General features: G+C 38.5%; 1 protein-coding gene across 2 annotated transcripts in view; it reads left to right on the top strand.

Moving 5' to 3' along the window:
* The window catches only part of LOC115441751 (UDP-N-acetylglucosamine--peptide N-acetylglucosaminyltransferase 110 kDa subunit), a 35,150-nt gene extending 14,441 nt beyond the window's left edge, over window positions 1-20,709 (top strand). The window contains exons 1-8 of one of the 2 annotated variants that reach the window (XM_030166644.2): window positions 6,394-6,462; window positions 7,395-7,501; window positions 7,921-8,117; window positions 8,206-9,844; window positions 10,207-10,498; window positions 16,432-16,612; window positions 18,106-18,210; window positions 18,553-20,709. In XM_030166644.2, the coding sequence (XP_030022504.1) occupies window positions 7,481-7,501; window positions 7,921-8,117; window positions 8,206-9,844; window positions 10,207-10,498; window positions 16,432-16,612; window positions 18,106-18,210; window positions 18,553-18,712 (2,595 nt within the window). In that variant the 5' untranslated portion in view covers window positions 6,394-6,462; window positions 7,395-7,480 and the 3' untranslated portion in view covers window positions 18,713-20,709. Of the gene's footprint in view, window positions 1-6,393; window positions 6,463-7,394; window positions 7,502-7,920; window positions 8,118-8,205; window positions 9,845-10,206; window positions 10,499-16,431; window positions 16,613-18,105; window positions 18,211-18,552 lie in introns of those variants that run through there. The other variant, XM_030166643.2, reaches the window with a different exon arrangement.
* The last annotated feature ends 770 nt before the right edge of the window (window positions 20,710-21,479 follow it).

The following is a 21,479-nucleotide window of genomic DNA, read 5'->3' as shown; positions in this document are numbered from 1 at the left end:
TTCTACTCGGATTCGGATTGAAGACTTGAAATTAGGATCGTTTATTGAAATTACCTAGTGAATGCAGACTTTGTTCCATCTATGATAGGTTTATTTCACTATGGCATCCAATTGTTTTTATTCCCGTTCTAGTTTCCCGTCTTCTAACGTGTGTTGTATGTGTAGAATCAATGTTTCATGATGTTTAAGCTATGAGTCGCGTGGGCGGTGCCGCATTTCGCCCACGCGTTACGCCGCTTTTGAAAGCAAGTTTAGTCATTGAGCTGTATTATTCTCGGAATAGTGTATTCAGTAGCATAGAAGGGTGAAATTTGCGGAAAGGGAATCGGACACAACATAGTTACTAATATGAATGCAGTCTGCAAATCGTACTAATGATAATGAGATTTTACATAAATTCTACGTAAAGGAAAGCCAGCAGGAATCGGCTTATAAAGACCCTTTGTCACTGATATGTATTTCATCGAATTCCTCTTCCTCCTTGCGTCGATGTCCTCAATGCTGAGGGTTGTGACTCCGTACACGGATCACTTTATTCCTATATTGCGCCAATGGTGCTGGTTTTCTGCAACGTGGATTGCTTCGTACATATTGCTGTCGAGAACGGAGCGGACTTGGTCGGACCAGCGCCTCGGATTTCGCCCTCGAGACCTTTTACCCTGGACTTTGCCGGTAATAACGATCTTCTCAAGATTGTCACCACTCTTCGGGCAATATGGCGGAAATATTCAAGGACTCGTTTCAGGCAGATGGTCGAAAGCCTAGTTGAGATCCTTAGCTCCTATTGACACGTTAGTACGTTTGGCTATCCAGGAGATGCGCAACATTCTTCTCCAGCACGTGGTCACATCAAATTAACCTTTACTAAAATTTCTATTTTCTATAAGGCGTTGCGGTCATTTAACCTGTAACTGTATTATATATATTACCCTGTTCATGTATCCGCGGTATTAACTTCCTCTACGCTTTCTCTTCCCTGTGGTCAGAAAATTAATACTGTTTAGTAAGATGTTTGGTGGGTTTAGACTACCGTCAGTTATATCGCGTAACATCACAAATACTTAGATATCGTCAATATAATGTAATACCGCCTAATTAGCAATTGATATAGTATCACACACATCATGAAGGACATTATAGTCAGCATAATTACTGGGCATTATGAGACCATCTTATACCTCAGGGTGACGAACGCAGTGGAGTGCCACGCTGTTCTTTGTAATTAAAAGTTCTGTATGGTATTGCTACGGTTTATGAGCGGTCATATCGCTTACAACCAGGCGAGCTGAATGCTGGTCTCATCATCCAGACGTAAGAAAAAATACTAAATTTTGATTGATAATCTTAAACTTGTTTATATGCGGTTTATACCTACTTATGCTAGTTACGTGATATTGCCCTATCCCCTACTAAAATAATGTTACTTTACGGAGATGTTTGTTAAAGCGTAAAACATAAAAAACTGACCGAAATTTGATGAAATTTGGCACATAGACATTGGTCTATCACTAAATATCCCCTGCACGGAAATAAAATAGTTTCGGGTAGCCGCGCGTACTCTAGTATTCTATAACAAAATCGATCGTTGTAACGTGCATTGTGTATGGACACTACAGTATAAGTAATTGACAACAGATCGGAGATCAAGGTTGCGTAACGTGCACTGTATCCAAACAATATCTCATTGCGAGATTCGTTCCGCGTCTTCCGTAATTGACCGTGACGGTTTGTGCTAGTCCACATCATTTTTTTTTCCTTTATGGTTATGGTTACGTTTTCAGTTTTGTTTCTAGACTAGTGATTGCAGTCACTGATACTAATATTTTTCTTTTAGGCACTTATGTAATAAAGCCTGTTGAGAAATGGGTTTTTCGTTTACTAATCCTCTGCCACAAAACAAAAGTATATATGTTTTGTGTTTCGGTTCTAATAAAACTATTTATTTAACTACACATAAAAACAACAACAATTTTAAAAAAGCACATAGTTAACGAATTGGTCAATATATTAATGTTCTAGTTTTGAGTATAAATTAGGTTAATATCTGACTTGAGAGGCAGACGTACATAAAGATTGTATCGTGATAAAGGTGCTATTAGAATTATTTATGTTCTCCTGATATCAATTCGCTGTTCAGATAATATTAGACAGTGGCGAGTCTGAATTTCTGAAGAAGTTTTTCCGGCGATACATTCGCGATATGATGAATAGTCCATTGAAATGTTACATTTTTTAGGCCTTACCTTGCGTTTTTTAGAGGACGCAATTTTATTTTTTTGAAGTGTAGGGGGGGTCAGTCTAAAGCTAAAACCAAGTTTGTGGGGTCGCCACCCTTGTCCCACGGCCGCCATCTTGAAAATAGGGGTTGAAATGGTTTTTACGATGTATCTCTTAAACTATTTATCTCACAAAATAAATGTATGAACATTTTTTGTTGCAAATTAAATTCTCTACAACTTTGGTCTAGTAACTTTTGACGTAGAACTATAAATAAAAAAGTTATAAGCGAAAATGTTAAAAATTCAATGTTAAGCAATGTCCATTGCAACGTCATCAGAACGTGTGTTTATAAGGTTCATAATACTTTTTTGTACTCTCATTAATACCCAAATACCCAAGGGACCATTAGGGAACAAAAGAACATCTGCCTGCTATCATTATTATTATTTCTAACCTCTCTTTTGTAAGAATAGCTGATAATATTGTGTTGAAGTTGTCGTTCAACTTATATCTTTTAGTTGTGCTACATATTTCTGTACGTGCGGATGTATTTTATTCTGTTTTTAATTGTGAAGACGATTTCGAATGATTTTAGACACGATTTTAACTTTAGTGAAAACTACTTTTTTTTATTAGCATTTTGACTTTTAAAAGTCTTTTAAAAGTCAAAATGCTAATAAAAAACTTACTTACGACAACTTTAACACAATATTATCAGCTATTCTTACAATAAGAGAGGTTAGAAATAATAATAATAATAGCAGGCAGATGTTCTTTTGTTCCCTAATGGTCCCTTGGGTATTTGGGTATTAATGAGAGTACAAAAAAGTATTATGAACCTTATAAACACACGTTCTGATGACGTTGCAATGGACATTGCTTAACATTGAATTTCTTGACATTTTCGCTTATAACTTTTTTATTTATAGTTCTACGACAAAAATTACTAGGCCAAAGTTGTAGAGAATTTAATTTGCAACAAAAAATGTTTTTATATTTTTTTTTTGAGATAAATAGTTTAAGAGATACATCGTAAAAACCATTTCAACCCCTATTTTCAAGATGGCGGCCGTGGGACAAGGGTGGCGATCCCACAAACTTGGTTTTAGCTTTAGACTGACCCCCCCTACACTTCAAAAAAATAAAATTGCGTCCTCTAAAAAACGCAACCCCAAATGTAACTTTTCAATGGACTAGAATACATTCATGATTCTGAAGATTTTGACTCATTACGTGACGGTTATCATTACTGTCAACTTTATTGAAACATGACATGATGCTCGCTTCATGATTCTGAAGATTTTGAATCATTATACGAGGTTTATCATTACTGTCAAGGTTATTAAAACATGACATGCTGCTCGCAAATGTTGCTTAACTCTGTCAGCTACATTTTGCGCAACATACAGCGCGTCAATTGTTACCTATTACATAGATTTAATCTAATCTATACTAATGTATAAAGTTGAAGAATTTGTTTGAACGCGCAAATTTTAAGAAATACTAAACCGATTTTGTTTTTGTCACTAACAGGAAGGTACTTCACTCCTGAGTGCTATAAGCTTTTTGTTCCGGGAATATTTTTTCACGCGGCCCGCAGGCAATAGTATTTTCTATGCATTCGTAGTGTTCAATAATAGTGTGACCGTTTCACCTCTGTATACAATTTTTACAGTCAAATAAACACAGATGTTTGTATCTAGATAACGATAACACATTTACGACCTTCGCTGAATTATCGTATGCCGAGACTAATTTCCTTGTTCGCGGCAATTATCCATTGTTATGTTTTGTGTATGTCAATGGGATGTGATAATGCTGAAAGTAACCAATTTACAACTTGAGAGCCTTTTCTAGACGAGTAAATAGTCTTCGCCCTTGTATGACCACTATTCTTAAATAGGATATCACGTCACGTGATATACAAGCTTGAATGGTGGCATATATATATTTAAAATAGAGTGTTCCAAATCGCGTTTTTTAGTGTTTTCTAATGACGAGACGAGCTTGCCGTTCACCTACCTGGTGGTAAGCGATACGAACGTCCATAAACAGTAGAAACTCCATCCAACACCTTGAATTACAAAGTATTGTTTGGTATTCCACTGAACACCACTTAAGTCTTAGTATGTCTAGTAGGTACATTCCTACAATGTTCATCAAACCGGAACACAACAGTGACTACACACTGCTGCTAGGCGGCAGAAATAGGCATTGCGGTGATACCTACCAACGCGGACACTCACATATAAGAAACCTACCACCATTGCGTATTCATTTAACCCAAAATCTTAAGCAGCTAAGCTATGTTGTGTGAATTATCAAGTTAGTTCCCTCGGAAATTTTATATTATAGCTATTTATTAATATGCTAATACATTCAAACTGTCCTATGTTTTAGTTACTTTTACATAATCACGTCCAATGTGTCACTGTGTCTTTAGTGTCGCGTAATATTCCATGCTGTATGTTTCCAACGAATGTCGATCTCGGATCGTTCGTGTTGAACAAACAACTCCGATATTTGTACATATTCACTGTACAACGTGTTTTGACGATTCTTTTGTTTGAATTGTGATCGTATTGAAATGGAAAACGTTTGGAGTTTGGATGATGCAATGTTTTCACAAGTGTTTTCTAATTATACATGGCTTTTATTAGCTGATTTAACGTTTAGTCCAAAGGGAGGAAGGGGAAAACTTACGAGTAATGTAGAATAACGACTTCAACCTATTCCTAAATACCTCTCCACCTACTAGGGGTTTTGGTTTCTGACGTCAGAAGATGAGCAGTCCCTAATAATTATTATAATATTGTTGTGTCTTAAGTAAGCCTAGGCCTCCGCACCTCCGCGGGATATACAATCTCATTACTGACGATCTCGGGTGATGCACACCATGTTCAGTCAATAGGTTCCGGATCTTTATGTATAAGGCGTCCAATTCGGTCTGAGTCCATCCGAGTATACCAAAAGATTATAATATAATCTCTCCATGGGCGTCGGGAGCAGGGTGCAACCGGGTGCACGTGGGCTGTCCTGAACAAATCACAATAAAAATAACTGCATGATAATAGAAATCATCGACCACAGGTTTTATTATGGTTTAGCATATACAAATACTCGTGCGATTTTTATTTTAAAAAAAATATGATGTTATGTAGTACCTACTATAGTGTGTAGATGCAGATGCATCTCCCTAAAATTAATCTTGGCGGCGCCCATGGTCCTCTCATTCCAATTTCTATTCCTTGTATTTTTTTTTTGTTATTTGGTGTTATTTATTGAGTCAATTATAATATACATTTGTATCTTTCTTTGTACTAAATTGTCACAATACTTATGGGTGTGTAGGTATACGTAGGTAATAAATGAATATTCATGAGGTTATATATTTTTTTACCTGTTGCTTCACCTAACGATAATAAAAGAGGTACAAATATATGCTTGACATTTTCCTACATATATTAAACGTGCAATATAATGTACCAGTTATTTATTAATGCATATACGGGTACTATTAATGTACCTATTGTGGTTTTATTACAAATGGATATATATAACGTTTGCAAGCTCTGTTCGCCTATTTATACACGAGATATATTAGGGGCCATCCGTAAATTACGTCATACGTTAAGTCGGTGGCGGAGAGGAGGGGTTAACGAAGTGTGAAATTATGTGACAAGAGGAAGGGACATAAGTTTCGTGATGTCACATGGCGAAATCATCAGTATAAAAACATAAAAACATATTCTCTATCTTCATAATATACATATAAGGTATGTGGATAGTGCAAAGCATGTGACGTCACACCAAGGGGGGTCTCACAATTGTGGCAAGGATGGGGGAGGGGTCAAAAATAATGAAATTAGCGTGCCGTAATTTATGCATGGCTTTATCATTGGTGCCGAGTGCCGATAATGATAAAAACATAGGTACATAATATTAAAATTTAATGATGTCATATATTGAAATTGTAGTCATATTACGCAAATTTTCTTGTATAATTTTTACCAATAAAATACACAAAACCGCTACTAGAACAGTCTAGGTAACCTAATCATATAAACTTTAACGCATCAAACAGTCATTTCGGCCCTATTATGTTTCCACAAAGCGAATAACAAGTTCGTCAGTGTCGCATCAAACAATAACATAACCGTCCCTTTGTTGCAGGATCTTTACTGCGTCAGGAGCGACTTGGGCAATTTGCTCAAGGCCCTGGGACGTCTCGATGAGGCAAAGGTAAATACAATTTCCCACTCGGCTGTCTGGTTCGCTCCGAAGCTAACAGGATTCAATGAAACTTTCCTTTGTTCTAACATTTATTAGCGTACACTCCGCTCTGTGAGCGTAGACTGCGATTGCGTAAATATTACGAAGTGTATTGCATTATGCGTAAATAGGACCCTAGTGTTTATGGTTTTAACAATATTCTGCCATTTTGAATCGTATAAAGTTGTGTGAAATTGTACTAAACGATTGTATTGTATGGCGGCGCTTGTTGAAACCATTAACACGGCTGTGAGAACAAGATAGAAATTATATTGATTGTTTGATTTTTCCATGTCGTAATACAATTTTTTTTCAATCTCGTTCCGCCACGTCACTAGTCGCAAGATATTATAATGTGTGTGCCGAGCATATTTTGCGACTACGTTATGCGCAATGCCTCCCTTTTTCCGGACAACATTTCTGCTAATGAATTTTTTTTTCAGGCTGATGAAGATTTATCATTATTGTTTAAAGGGTGCGATGACTTCTCGAATTGCGATACCGAACTAGAAATATTGTCTGGAATGTTTATGTAAAAGGGAGTGTACGCTAATTGTAACCGTAACATAATACACGAACGAACACTTTGCTATATCCTGTTGGCTTCACGCACTCCGTATACATTATTGACCTTGTGCTTGTATTTTGTACTTGGAGGAGGATCAAAGACAGTAGCGTTTATCATGTAGTGAGATGAGTTGTGCGTTATGTTTATTTATTATGATTTAGTCATCGACATGGCGCGTGCCACAAACACTCTGCTCGAAGACAGCGTGAGTTTGCAATGATCCTCTCGTGTCATGAACATATTTATTTGCACAAATAATATTTTTATTATGTCGAGACGATCGGGTGAAATGGTTTGACTCAAAATCAACTAATTTCTATTATATTTTCACAAGGTGTTGTCTGGTAAGACAAGTGTAGGTGTGAGCGCTGCTGTATCTAGCTGGGTTATGGTTGGTACGACACTCGCTGTCCCGCCCGGATGACACCAGCCCGGCCGCAGGTAAAGTGGAAAAGGTTTGCAAGAAATAAACGATACGAACAGGTTATTGTACTATGTCTTTCGTGTACCTTTTGACGTTTATCATTGTCGTGTTCATCCCCCCATCGGTTAGGAAGTGGAAGCGTTAGGTGTTGCACGAGGATTGTTTAAAGTCATCAGCACAGTGACCGCTGGCACCGGATCTTCGTTTGCATTTCCTACTGATGTGTGGCAGTCGGCGTAGCGTCATGTGTAGGGCGCAGTTGGCGTAATGTGTGTTCGTGAATGCGGAGCGGTGGGACGCGACGGCGCACCGCCGCCCGCATTCCAAGCGTTGGTGTAACTATTGCAATGGCGTAATAAACATTTCAGAACTTCATCATGAACTACACGCATTATGTATTTCCATTTATTAAAATGTCCTTTTTCCGTGTGTGTAGGCATGTTACTTGAAGGCCATAGAGACGAGGCCTGACTTTGCAGTGGCATGGAGTAACTTGGGATGCGTTTTCAACGCACAGAGTGAAATCTGGTTAGCAATCCACCACTTTGAGAAGGCTGTCGCCTTGGACCCGAATTTTTTGGACGCGTACATCAATTTGGGAAATGTACTCAAAGAAGCGAGGATATTTGACAGGTGAACGATACTAAACCATACGAAATAATTAATACTATTGTCATCATTTACTAATGAAAGTGGACTAATATTTTTTTTTTTACAACAGAGCTGTCGCGGCTTACCTACGAGCATTAAATCTCTCACCCAACAACGCCGTGGTGCATGGCAACCTGGCATGCGTGTACTACGAGCAGGGGCTAATTGACCTGGCTATCGACACATACAGACGGGCTATAGAACTACAGCCCAACTTCCCAGACGCGTATTGTAACTTAGCTAATGCCCTCAAAGAGAAAGGACAAGTCGCCGACGCCGAGGAATGTTACAATACGGCACTTCGGCTGTGCCCCTCTCACGCAGATTCGCTCAATAATCTCGCTAATATCAAGCGCGAGCAAGGATACATTGAAGAAGCCACGCGCTTGTATCTCAAAGCTTTGGAAGTGTTCCCTGAATTCGCGGCGGCGCATAGTAATTTGGCGTCAGTGTTACAACAACAGGGGAAACTCAATGAAGCCCTCATGCATTACAAGGAGGCTATACGCATTCAGCCGACGTTTGCTGATGCGTACAGCAATATGGGGAATACGTTGAAGGAGATGCAAGATGTGGCGGGCGCTCTGCAGTGTTACACGCGAGCTATACAGATAAACCCTGCCTTTGCCGACGCGCACAGCAATCTCGCCAGCATTCACAAGGATTCGGGCAACATTCCCGAGGCCATCCAGTCGTACAGGACCGCTCTCAAGTTGAAGCCAGACTTCCCTGATGCGTACTGCAACTTGGCGCATTGCTTGCAAATTGTCTGCGATTGGACCGATTACGAAGCGCGCATGAAGAAACTGGTCAGCATCGTGGCCGAACAGCTAGAGAAGAACAGGCTTCCGTCCGTACATCCACATCACTCGATGCTTTACCCACTTACGCACGACTTCAGAAAGGCCATCGCAGCGCGTCATGCGAACTTGTGTTTGGAGAAAGTCCAGGTTCTCCACAAGCCTTCGTACAAATTCCCTCGTGATTTACAAGGACGGCTTCGTATAGGATACGTTAGCAGCGATTTCGGTAACCACCCGACGTCACATCTGATGCAGTCGGTGCCAGGACTCCATGACCGCGCGAAGGTTGAAATATTCTGCTACGCTCTGAGCCCAGATGACGGCACCACCTTCCGTTCCAAGATCGCCAGGGAGGCGGAACATTTCATTGACTTGTCGCTGATACCTTGCAACGGCAAGGCGGCAGATAAAATTTACGGTGATGGTATCCATATTCTTGTTAACATGAATGGTTACACGAAGGGAGCTAGAAACGAGATATTCGCGCTGAGACCGGCCCCCATACAAGTCATGTGGCTCGGATACCCCGGTACCAGTGGAGCGAGTTACATGGACTACTTGGTCACCGACGCCGTGACGTCACCAGTGGAACTGGCCAGTCAGTATAGCGAGAAGCTGGCGTACATGCCACACACATACTTCGTAGGAGACCACAAACAAATGTTCCCGCATTTGCAAGAGCGTCTGATTCTGAGCGATAAAGTGAAGTCGCACAACAGTATAGGCGTGGCGGATAATGTGGCGGTAATTAACGCGACAGACCTGTCTCCGCTGGTGGAGAACACCGACATTAAAGAGATTAAGGAGGTGGTGAGAGCGGCGCGACCAGTCGAGATCTCGCTGAAGGTGGCGGAGTTACCCACGACCACGCCCATCGAGACGATGATTGCGTCCGGGCAGGTTCAGGTGAGATTTTTTTTTAAACATGTGATTAACAGTAGTCACATTACCTAACATTTTAAATTATAATGCTATATGCTTGTTATCTTGTATGAGATCTTATCGGATATTATATAAGTTTTAGTATGTATTTAAAAAGATTTAACCATGTGTGAGGTAGTTTTTGTGTAAATATATTACAAGTATAACAAGTTTTCTAATGTGAAAATAAGTTATTAACCTTTGGTGATTAGTGCATGAGTTATTTTCCATAATATTTAGCAGCGCAAAATACATATTTATGTCGATATTTAATCTGCAATCTCGTTTCCCTTACGCTTTGCATTTTGTTGTAAATTGGTACTTATGACTAACACTTTCGACTACAGACGTCGGTGAACGGAGTGATACTACAAAACGGCCTGGCGACGACGCAGACCAACAACAAAGCGGCGACCGGCGAGGAAGTGCCGCAGTCCATCGTGATCACGACGCGGCAGCAGTACGGGCTGCCCGACGAGGCCGTGGTGTACTGCAACTTCAACCAGCTGTACAAGATCGACCCGCTGACGCTGCACATGTGGGTGTACATCCTGAAGCACGTGCCCAACAGCGTGCTGTGGCTGCTGCGCTTCCCCGCCGTCGGCGAGCCCAACCTGCAGGCCACGGCGCAGCAACTGGGTGTGTATTCCAACTGTTTTTAGGGTTCTGTAACCAAAACCGATATCATTCATTTTTTTTTAGTATTTTTTCAAGTTTTTTTAATTCTTGTAGAAGGTTTGTACGGATGAAAAATTAAGAAAAACTCTCAGAAAATAAAAAAAGTCTGATAACGTTTTATGAAAGTAAAAAAAATAGCTAGCTAAAGTGATTACCAGACAGCAATATTTTTTATTTTTGGATTTTTTTTTATTATTTATGGATAAATATAAAGAATATAATTCTTCTGTACATGTATTTGAATATCGCTGATATCTTCCTAGACCGTTGACCGAATTGTATAATAGTAGAAAAATTGTGTATTTCGGTGGATCCCTAGATGGTTTAGATTCCTAATTGGATTCTGTAGGTGGCGCTGTACTCGTATTTATAGGATTTTATTCCCTTCTTAGACTAGGACAAACTCTGTCGAGGCCGCTAGTTTGTTGTACAAAGAAAAAAATCCATTATATTTTCTCATACCGTACGTTAATGCTCACGTATCAGTGTTACATCAATGTCACAATCAGCAATGAGATTTGTGTAACGAAATTATACCCTACGCGACGTATTCAGCCACATAAATAGAACGCGGAGAATTATGTTGCGCACTCCATCACACGCGCGCCGCGACACATTCCCGCGCCGTTCACAATAGTTATTTCTCGACGTTATGGCTCACTTACTCACACGAGTTATTTTGCGAATTTACGCTAATGTAAACAGATGGAGTAATTTCTAGGTGATGTTTGTGAATTTTTTGTCGATGTTTGTGAACTATTAAATCGATTTAAAATATTATCTATATACTATTATATAAAGCTGAAGAGTTTGTTTGTTTGTTTGTTTGAACGCGCTAATCTCAGGAACTACTGGTCCAAACCGAAAAATTCTTTTTGCGTTGGATAGCCCTTTGTTCGTGGAGTGCTATAGGCTATATATCATCACGCTATACCCAATAGGAGCGGAGCAGTAACGGCTAATCTCAGGAACTACCGGTCCAAACTGAAAAAATCTTTTTGCGTTGGATAGCCCTTTGTTCGTGGAGTGCTATAGGCTATATATCATCACGCTATATTCAATAGGAGCGGAGCAGTAATGGCTAATCTCAGAAACTACCGATTCGAAGTGAAAAAATATTTTTGTGTTGAATACTCCTTTGTTTGTGGAGTGCTCAAAGTCGTATATCATCACGCTATGACCAATAGGAGCGGAGCAGTAATGGCTAATCTCAGGAACTACCGGTTTGAACTGAAAAAATCTTTTTGTGTTGGATAGCCCTTTGTTCCTGGAGTGCTATAGACTATATATCATCACGCTATGACCAATAGGAGCACAGCAGTAATGAAACATGTTGCAAAAACGGAGAAAATTATTAGTTTTGAGAGCTTCCGTTGCCTGCGCTGCGTAAACGGTTAAAGTTTTGCAACAATCATGTATGACGGGATTGTTCCTCTTAAAAAGTTCTAAAAAATATATTATAAAACAAAGTCCCCAGCTGCATCTGTCTGCCTGAACGTGTTAAACTCAAAAACTACCCAACGTATTAAGATGAAATTTGGTATGGAGACAGTTTGAGACCCTGGGAAGAACATAGGCTCCCGGGAAACTACTACTTTTATAACGGAAAACTTTAGCCTGAAAAACCTTATAATGCGGGCGGAGCCGCGGGCAAAAGCTAGTAGTTTAATAAAATTGTAAAAGGCTGATGTTCATTATTGATATTGAAGTAAAATTAATGTGGGGGATTTATTGGAATAACAGAAGTTAAAAACAATAGTTTTTAGATTTTTTGTTTGTCTGTCTGTATGTTTGTACACTCATCATGCAGATTACTGCATTTAATTGAATGCAGTTTTCACCAATGTATTTCTAGAAGATTAACTTAAGCTATAGGATTCATTTTATCCCGGCAAAACGGTGTAGCCGCGTGCAAAAACTAGTATGAAATGAAATAATATATTCGAACCCATAAAATGATAAATATGTTTAGATTCCGTCAATATTAACTTTACCACCAGTTCGAAAATCAGTTTCTAATAAAGAATGGGCAAGAAACTAATTGCTCCTGTCAAATCACTTCAAGGTAAGTAAATACATCCCCCACATTAACTACGTACAGTGCGTAATGCAAAAAGATAAATTACAATAGGAAGTCAATGTCCGCGGGTCAATGGTTTTGAAGGAAAAAAGGATGTAAGACCACTGAGCGTGAGGTTCTAGATCCGTGTATGTGCTACTATTTTTTAATGAGGAGATTAAAAATTACAATATTATTAAAAAATATTTTATATTAACTTACCATCATAAGTTTAGGTTTAACATTATCTATCTTAGTAGATAAAATAATGTTGTCGCATCTATCAAGTTCCTTGACGTGCTTCCGCGACAGATATACTTAACATTTTATGACTTTCCAGGTTATAAAACGTTTTTAAATTAGATAATAAATTAAACATAATATTACAGTATATGTATACAAGATGTTTACGTTATTATTCCATTAGTTTCGAGGTTACTACAATTATTGATATCGAATATTCATTTAATTAAACTCAATACACACATGCCACGCCTTTATCCTCGAAGGGGTAGGCAGAGAACTAGGGGACCCAGTTTTTGCCTAGTAACGAAATATTGTCGATGTATAAGTCAAAGTAAAATATCGATATATTACGAAGAAAGACTTTTTTATACTGTAGAAGCTCGCAATATTTTGGGTTATTTTTTTAACACGCTTTTATTAGCTTGGGTTGTATCTATGTATGTATGTATGTATGTAACGGAATCTTTGAGCTCAATTTTTACCAATTTCCAGAAATCTGATTAATTTGAAACTTTACACACGTATCAAGGACCGATGACAATGCAATAATTTGATAAGAGTTTCCCATTATCCTTATTAGGACCGCCAGGATCAATAAATTCTTTTATAGATCCGCTGTGAAAGAGTAAACGAGATAGAGCTAGCGCGCGATCTGCGCATGCCTGCGGTTTCGGACTTACTCTGTCGGACTTGCTCGGGCACTAGGCACAGCACAACGGAGGCCGAAACGTTTTCAGTATAGTTGCGTTCTCACCTTCTTCATTCCTTATACATGCGTAGGTACTGATGAGCTTAATACTCGCAAATTACTCTATCTAATCTATCTATACTATTATATAAAGCTGAAGAGTTTGTTTGTTTGTTTGAAATGGCTAATCTCAGGAACTACCGGTCCAAACTGAAAAATTCTTTTTGCGTTGGATAGCCCTTTGTTCGTGGAGTGCTATAGGCTATATATCATCACGCTATACCCAATAGGAGCGGAGCAGTAATGGCTAATCTCAGGAACTACCAGTCCAAACTGAAAAATTCTTTTCGCGTTGGATAGCCCTTTGTTCGTGGAGTACTAAAGGCTATATATCATCACGCTATACCCAATAGGAGCGGAGCAGTAATGGCTAATCTCAGGAATTACCGGTCCAAACTGAAAAATTCTTTTTGCGTTGGATAGCCCTTTGTTCGTGGAGTACTATAGGCTATATATCATCACGCTATGGCCAATAGGAGCGGAGCAGTAATGGCTAATCTCAGAACCTACCGGTTTGAACTGAAAAAATATTTTTGTGTTGGATAGCCCTTTGAACCTGGAGTGCTATAGACTATATATCATCACGCTATGACCAATAGGAGCGGAGCAGTAATGTAACATGTTGCAAAAACGGGGAAAAATTATTAGTTTTGAGAGCTTTCGTTGCGTGCGCTGCGTAAACAGTTAAAGTTATGCAAGAATGATGTATGACGGGATTGTTCCTCTTAAAAAGTTCTAAAAAATATATTATAAAACAAAGTCCCCCGCTGCAACTGTCTGCCTGAACGTGTTAAACTCAAAAACTACCCAACGTATTAAGATGAAATTTGGTATGGAGACAGTTTGAGACCCTGGGAAGAACATAGGCTCCCGGGAAACTACTACTTTTATAACGGAAAACTTTAGCAGAAAAACTTTATAACGCGGGCGGAGCCGCGGGCAAAAGCTAGTACTATTATATAAAGCTGAAGAGTTTGTTTGTTTGTTTGTTTGTTTGAACGCGCTAATCTCAGGAACTACCGGTCCAAATTGAAAAATTCTTTTTGCGTTGGATAGCCCTTTGTTCGTGGAGTGCTATAGGCTATATATCATCACGCTATACCCAATAGGAGCGGAGCAGTAATGGCTAACCTCAGAAACTACCGGGCCAAACTGAAAAATTCTTTTTGCGTTGGATAGACCTTTGTTCGTGGAGTGCTATAGGCTATATATCATCACGCTATACCCAATAGGAGCGGAGCAATAATGGCTAATCTCAAGAACTACCGATTCGAACTGAAAAAATCTTTTTTGTGTTGAATAGCCCTTTGTTTGTGGAGTGCTCTAAGTTATATATCATCACGCTATGACCAATAGGAGCGGAGCAGTAATGGCTAATCTCAGGAACTACCAGTTTGAACTGAAAAATTCGTTTTGTGTTGGATAGCCCTTTATTTGTGGAGTGATATAGACTATATATCATCACGCTATGACCAATAGGAGCGGAGCAGTAATGAAACATGTTGCAAAAACGGGGACAATTTATTAGTTTTGAGAGCTTCCGTTGCGTGTGCTGCGTAAAAGTTATGCAACAATGATGTATGACGAGATTGTTCCTCTTAAAAAGTTCTAAAAAATATATTATAAAACAAAGGCCCCCGCTGCATCTGTCTGCCTGAACGTGTTAAACTCAAAAACTACCCAACGTATTAAGATGAAATTTGGTATGGAGACAGTTTGAGATCCTGGGAAGAACATAGGCTCCCGGGAAACTACTACTTTTATAACGGAAATCTTTACCCTGAAAAACTATATAACGTGGGCGGAGCCGCGGGCAAAAGCTAGTATTCATATAATATACTTATAATATGATAACCTCGACTTACAAAAGGGTTCTTAATCACAACAAAATAATCAGAACATAAATTTTAATCTATTTATTTTACGGAACAAAATTTGGTAAGCAGTAAAGCTTTGAAATTACCGTCGGTAAAGAAGTAATTTAATACGATCAAAAAATTTGTAATTAGAAAGTCTTATTGATTAAAATACAAATAACTAATATGGATTAAAAAAATCAAACTAAAAAATGAAAAATAAATAATAGTTTAAAAAAACTAAAAAAACACGCTTTTATTGCTAATCGAACTAAAAAGGAGAAAATAATTTCTAAGTACAAAGAATTTATATTACAGTAGTAGAAGGTTGAAGGATCAATCATAGTTAAGTACCTCAAAATAAAATTATAATAAACTTGAAGTTATTAACAGAATAATTTAACTCAGAGTAAAACAGTGATCGAGAGGCCTCCGCGACGCGACGTCCTCTTAGCACTCGCCCCTGAGGATGACCTACTTAATAGGTCGAAACTGGTCGGCGATTCCGACTACTTTTATACGTGAGTAAAACCGTGTTGTTTTGACTAATTCTCCTTTTAAGTTCGATTAGCAATAAAAGCGTGTTATTTTATTTATGTAACTATTAATTACTGATACGGTACAAAAATTATCTTGGAATTATCAGGGTTGCGTTGGGTTCAGGGACGGTTCCGAGCAGCTAAGTGCAACAAGATATTCCGGGGCCGTCCCGTAAGCGCCGAAGAAGGCCACCCCGGGTTTTTATTGGTACGAAGGTGTGGAATATATAGGGATTAGGGACTCGGTCCAATGCTCGCTCGGATGGCATTGGCCCGTAAGACCGGTGAAACCAACATAACCATTCCACTTACCATCCAAGTGGTGGCAGCGATAACGCGTTTTTTCACCGCGGAAAAAAATTACATCTAACTATTGCTCGATCCTTACTTACTCGGTTGGTATATTATGAATGTTTCTATAAACATATTGTATCCTTCTCCCTCAGGACTCCCGCCGGGTCGCATAATCTTCTCGAACGTGGCGGCAAAGGAGGAGCATGTGCGTCGTGGACAGCTGGCGGACGTGTGCCTCGACACGCCGCTGTGCAACGGACACACCACCAGCATGGACATACTGTGGACCGGCACGCCCGTCGTCACGCTGCCCGGAGAAACGCTCGCCTCCAGGTAATCTTAAAAGATAAAAAGAAAAAGAATAACGTATCACTTTTTATCCCCGAAAGTGAAAGCATTCTGTAGTTAGGGCGCCCACGTTTCTCCAAGTGTGTCCCGTCTCATGGTGTGATAGGGGGCGAGACTATCACCACATTGCGCACAAATTGCAGACTCTGGGCTGATACTGAGTAGAAAAAGTCAACATTACTATGCTCGACTCGGGATTCGAACCTGTGACCACAAAGCGGTGACGTACTGCGCACGTGATAGGTACAACTACACTACCGGCAGTCCACGAGACTAAACCGCACTCACAGCCACCACTGCAACTCCTGTAAGCATTTTATAACACTTAGCGGTGAAACTAGGCGAGTCGGGGAACATTAATCTGTCTATATATCTATTATCTGTGTGTGAAACGAAAAAACCGCTGAACTGATTTGAATGAAGTTTGTCGTACAGATCTTACCTTGGAATATTATCACATAGACTATTTCTTGTCCGGGAAGAGATACAGTAGGAGATGGGACTTTAAATCCCAGGAAAGATCTTTCGGAGTCGTGAGCAACACGTACTATATTATGATACAAATACTAGGATGTTCTTTGTTCCTTTGAAGTCCCTTAGGAAAAATACAAGGAGCAATTTAGGGACGTATTTAATAAACAAATCTCAATTTTAAACAAAATATCAAATAGATATTTAATGTATTGAACTATTTAATAAATCAAGCTTAAGCTGTCGTTTATTAAATAGCGACTATTTTAAGATGCCGACCTTGGTTTGACAGTGTCTTATCTGATATACTTGAGAGCGGAATCGAGTTGCATATATAAATACGGCTCTTAGTTCTAAAATATTCCATAACTTTTATATTTATAGCCGTACATAATGTACAAGCTTGCGCACTATTTAATCCGTGGCCCGGTTTGTTAAACGACACTAACTCCGCTGCAATTAGAGCCGCGATGCCGTAGTCAATCTCCGATGTACGTTATGAATTAATTAGAAACACTCGTACAAGTAAACTGGGTCAGCCGAGTTGGAAGAAATTGAATTTCAGCCGCTGACTAACTTTTCACAAACCAAAGCGTGTTTTAGTTTTGTAATGCAAACTTTATTTTTATTGAATCGAAGAGTTCTTCGTCTGATAGTGAGCGCTACCTCTGCCCGTTATAAATATTAGAAACATCACTTAGAGTTCTGAATAAGTGATGCATGTCAATGTTGAAAGTCACATTGATTCAAATCATGAAATCTGGTAATTACATTGGCAGCAATACTCTCCAAAATGAGAAGTAATAGTTTACAACTGTTTGCCGGCAGAAATAAACTAATCACCCATTGACATCTCTTAATATGGTTGAACGTGATGAAAATGTACTAAACTTCAAACTTTATGAAAGCACTTATAAATTCTTCGTGCTAACAAATTTGATAAAGCGTGTATTATATTTTTTTGTTGTAGTTATATACATACAATAATGTAATGTTTTCTATTGCAGAGTCGCCGCATCTCAACTGAACACTCTTGGATGTCCCGAGTTGATCGCGAGGACGAGGCAGGAGTACCAAGACATAGCTGTAAGACTAGGAACTGATAGGGAATAGTAAGTAGTTTTTGTATTAATGAAATATTACTAGCAAGTTCCCCGTCTGGTTATAAATGCTATTACTGCTTAGAAACAATAGTAACACCGCCTTCAAAGTTATTGTTTAACTACAAACAATTCATGTGAATATTTAAAATATGAATGAGATATGAGAGGTTCAAAAATTAACAATAAAAGAAATCGTTTGTGAAAAAAATTACTATAGGATCTAATGTAGCGTCAATCTTAAAATTGGTGCTCATTTTACCTAGAACCAAACAGATCAAGCTCCAAAGTTGCCTAAACTATATTGGATGGATAATATGTTTATTTAAATTAACTCCCATTTTTTATTTTTAGCTTAAAAGCAATCCGCGCGAAAGTGTGGACGGCGCGCACGGAGAGTCCGCTGTTCGACTGCAAGGCGTACGCCAGCGGACTCGAGATGCTCTACGGCAGGATGTGGGCGCGATACACGCGCGGCGACCGCCCCGACCACATACAGGCGCGCGACAAGTAAACAGCGACGCTGCAACAACTTCAAATACATACAAGTCTCGAAATAATCTACAGTTTCATTTAATAACTGTCAGGTTCCAATTATACAGTTTTGTAAGTTGGAGAATAACTCTCGTGATGTGCGATAGTGACTGTGTTGTCGATCAACGATCGCTGTGTTTAGATTTAGCCGTTCGGAGGTTACGGACTATGTACGTGCAGAGTATGGACTGCGAGTGATATTATTATAAGAAACGTGGTTTACGAATATTTTACAAATGTATTGGAGTATGTAATGTCTGACAATGTTGACGATTTTAACGTTTCTCGATTTGTGCATTATCGTGGTTTGAACCAGGACATGTGAATATTTTGCTGATTTGTGACGAAATTTAACATGATGTATTCTGCATGATGATTGTCATATTATTCTGTCTACATTCATGTCTTGTACCCTATCTTAATTGACGTAATAAAATTATAATTACTGTATATTCCTTGCATGTTCTGATATACATTTTGTGCGTTCGCTCGTGTACAAACTCGAACAATGTGTTTGAGCATATCACGCTAGTTCTCGTAACTATTATGAGCAATAATGTACGTAATGAATACATTTAGATAGAAACGTGGCCTTTATAGTATTATTACAATTTTCTTCTATGCCAACATTGATGTATTAGTTTCATTTTAGTCAAACGGTCTCTATACAAAACTATTTTTGTAGCTTACGCCGGACTATGGTTAATATTTCGCATTGATGCGCATTGTTAATGTAAACTTCGCTAGGACGTTTTCGTCGTTGTCCCAATTTAGAATATAATGTTGTGATAATAGTCGGTAGCTTGGTTTAAAATGCTCCTGCGAGACATCTCGCGTCAACGAAATTGTAACGTTAAGATATATTTTTAATATTTGTGTTTCAATTGAGAAGCAATATTGGTTGAAGTTCATCCACGATTATAACCCTTTTTTGTTGTTGTATGTATTGGTATTGCCAAAGTTACGCGTAGTGTAATCTATGACTAAAGTATCAAGGTTGTGGAATTTCAACCTTGCGCGAACGTAAGAGGGTTTCAACTGAAAATATTATATTACTCCATCAACAAATAAATGAGACGACATTCAAGCGACAACCGTTCAGCTTCCAGTCAGAGCTCCTGCGCTGTCCACTGAAATATATAAGCTCATGTTCGGCCCCTATCGAATGCTCCCAGGATGGCTTCATCTTCCTTTCATCTAGAAGTCGTGGCCGAAAGTTGGGTCAACTATGTGCGACATAGATTATAGAATTAGTGGTTATGGAGGGAGCCGGGCAAGACTGAGTTTTCAAAACATGGACGCCAGAGACACATAGGTAAATATAGTTATTAAGTAGGGCACAATGATTATGTTCAACTGTTTTTATGCCTTTCAATAAGGCCAGCTGTTTCTCGCCTACGCGACGCGCTCTGTTACTTTAGTTATTAATTTTTATGACCGAATATGAATGACTGTTTTAGTGTTAAAGTTTTAGATAATTATTTGTGATAGTATTGAATGGCTATGCTCCTTAGATAGTTTCGTTTACATATCGATACCCAGCGATATTAGAGCCATAAACTCAATTTAGCATCGAATTTATAGTCAGAGATAAACAACTGTTAAATATTGAAATTGTTTCTTGATGTTGTATTTTGTTTTCATGGCTTTTACTACTTAATATTATCAAATTTTTCAGTGAAGGTTTAAATCAGCTTACCGTATATAAATTTTAAATGTATTAATTAAAACGTCGGACAAATTGTTAACATGCATTTTTAGAGTAGCGATGTCACTTACGATAGTATTTATTTATTTATTAACGGTGATTACTTTACAGCCAATTTACATGGTAATGATTTATAGACAAATTAATCGGTAGGTAAAACTGTTTAGTGGACTTTATCGAAAGACGGATATAGTTTGCCTTCATCGACTCATTGTAAATATCTCGTATGTTAAGACGTTAATTGTAAAATTAAATATTGAGAATGGAAATATTGTTTTATTTGGATTTGCATTTGCTTGGTGCTGAACTCTCTTCTTATCCTGACCAATTACTGCTTAACAGAAGTGGCAGTCTTTACCAATGCGAGGCACCAGGCTTGAAACAAAAAAAAAACATCCAGTTTGTAATTTTTTTTATTTTCTTTTATTACTGCGCGAGGCCCGTTAAGGCTATACTATACCAGTCAGCATTTGTTTCAGTTAAGGCGAGACTTGTCCTCAATTAATCGTGTTTACATTGCGGCTTGTTTTGTGTTGTGTGTCTACTATGTGTGTTGTGTGTATACTATTCATGCCTAGGGACTTCGCTCAATTAACTTACGCTTATAGCATGTCGTGTACTTATTATCTATGCTACACGTTATTTAGCCTATAAAAAGTACGTAACGCATCGCATCGTGTTTGAATATAGAAATTTCGCGTTAATTTCACGAAGATAACGTAGCACGGGCGCGTTACGGAATACAGTGTTATATAAAATAAGGTCCATTGCTTATTTTTTAACGTCACTAACTTGTGTATACTCGTTTTTATAAGTAGCTGAATAAATTTAAAACTAAATAGTCTGTATACTTTTGTGTATATTACGAAAAAAAATTACTACAAGCATTTACTTCACACAAAAAAAAAAACAAAACAATATGTATTATTCGATGAAGTAATTATTCGTGTCATTTCTTAATGCACAGGTTTGGTACAGCTGACATTAATTCTACTAAACACTTGTAATTTATTCTGCAACTAGACATTTATTTTTCGTA

Source organism: Manduca sexta, chromosome 19, assembly GCF_014839805.1.
Source record: "Manduca sexta isolate Smith_Timp_Sample1 chromosome 19, JHU_Msex_v1.0, whole genome shotgun sequence".
NCBI lineage: Eukaryota > Metazoa > Arthropoda > Insecta > Lepidoptera > Sphingidae > Manduca > Manduca sexta.
The sequence above is the reverse complement of the archived record's forward strand: the minus strand, read 5'-3'. Positions and strand labels throughout refer to the sequence as shown.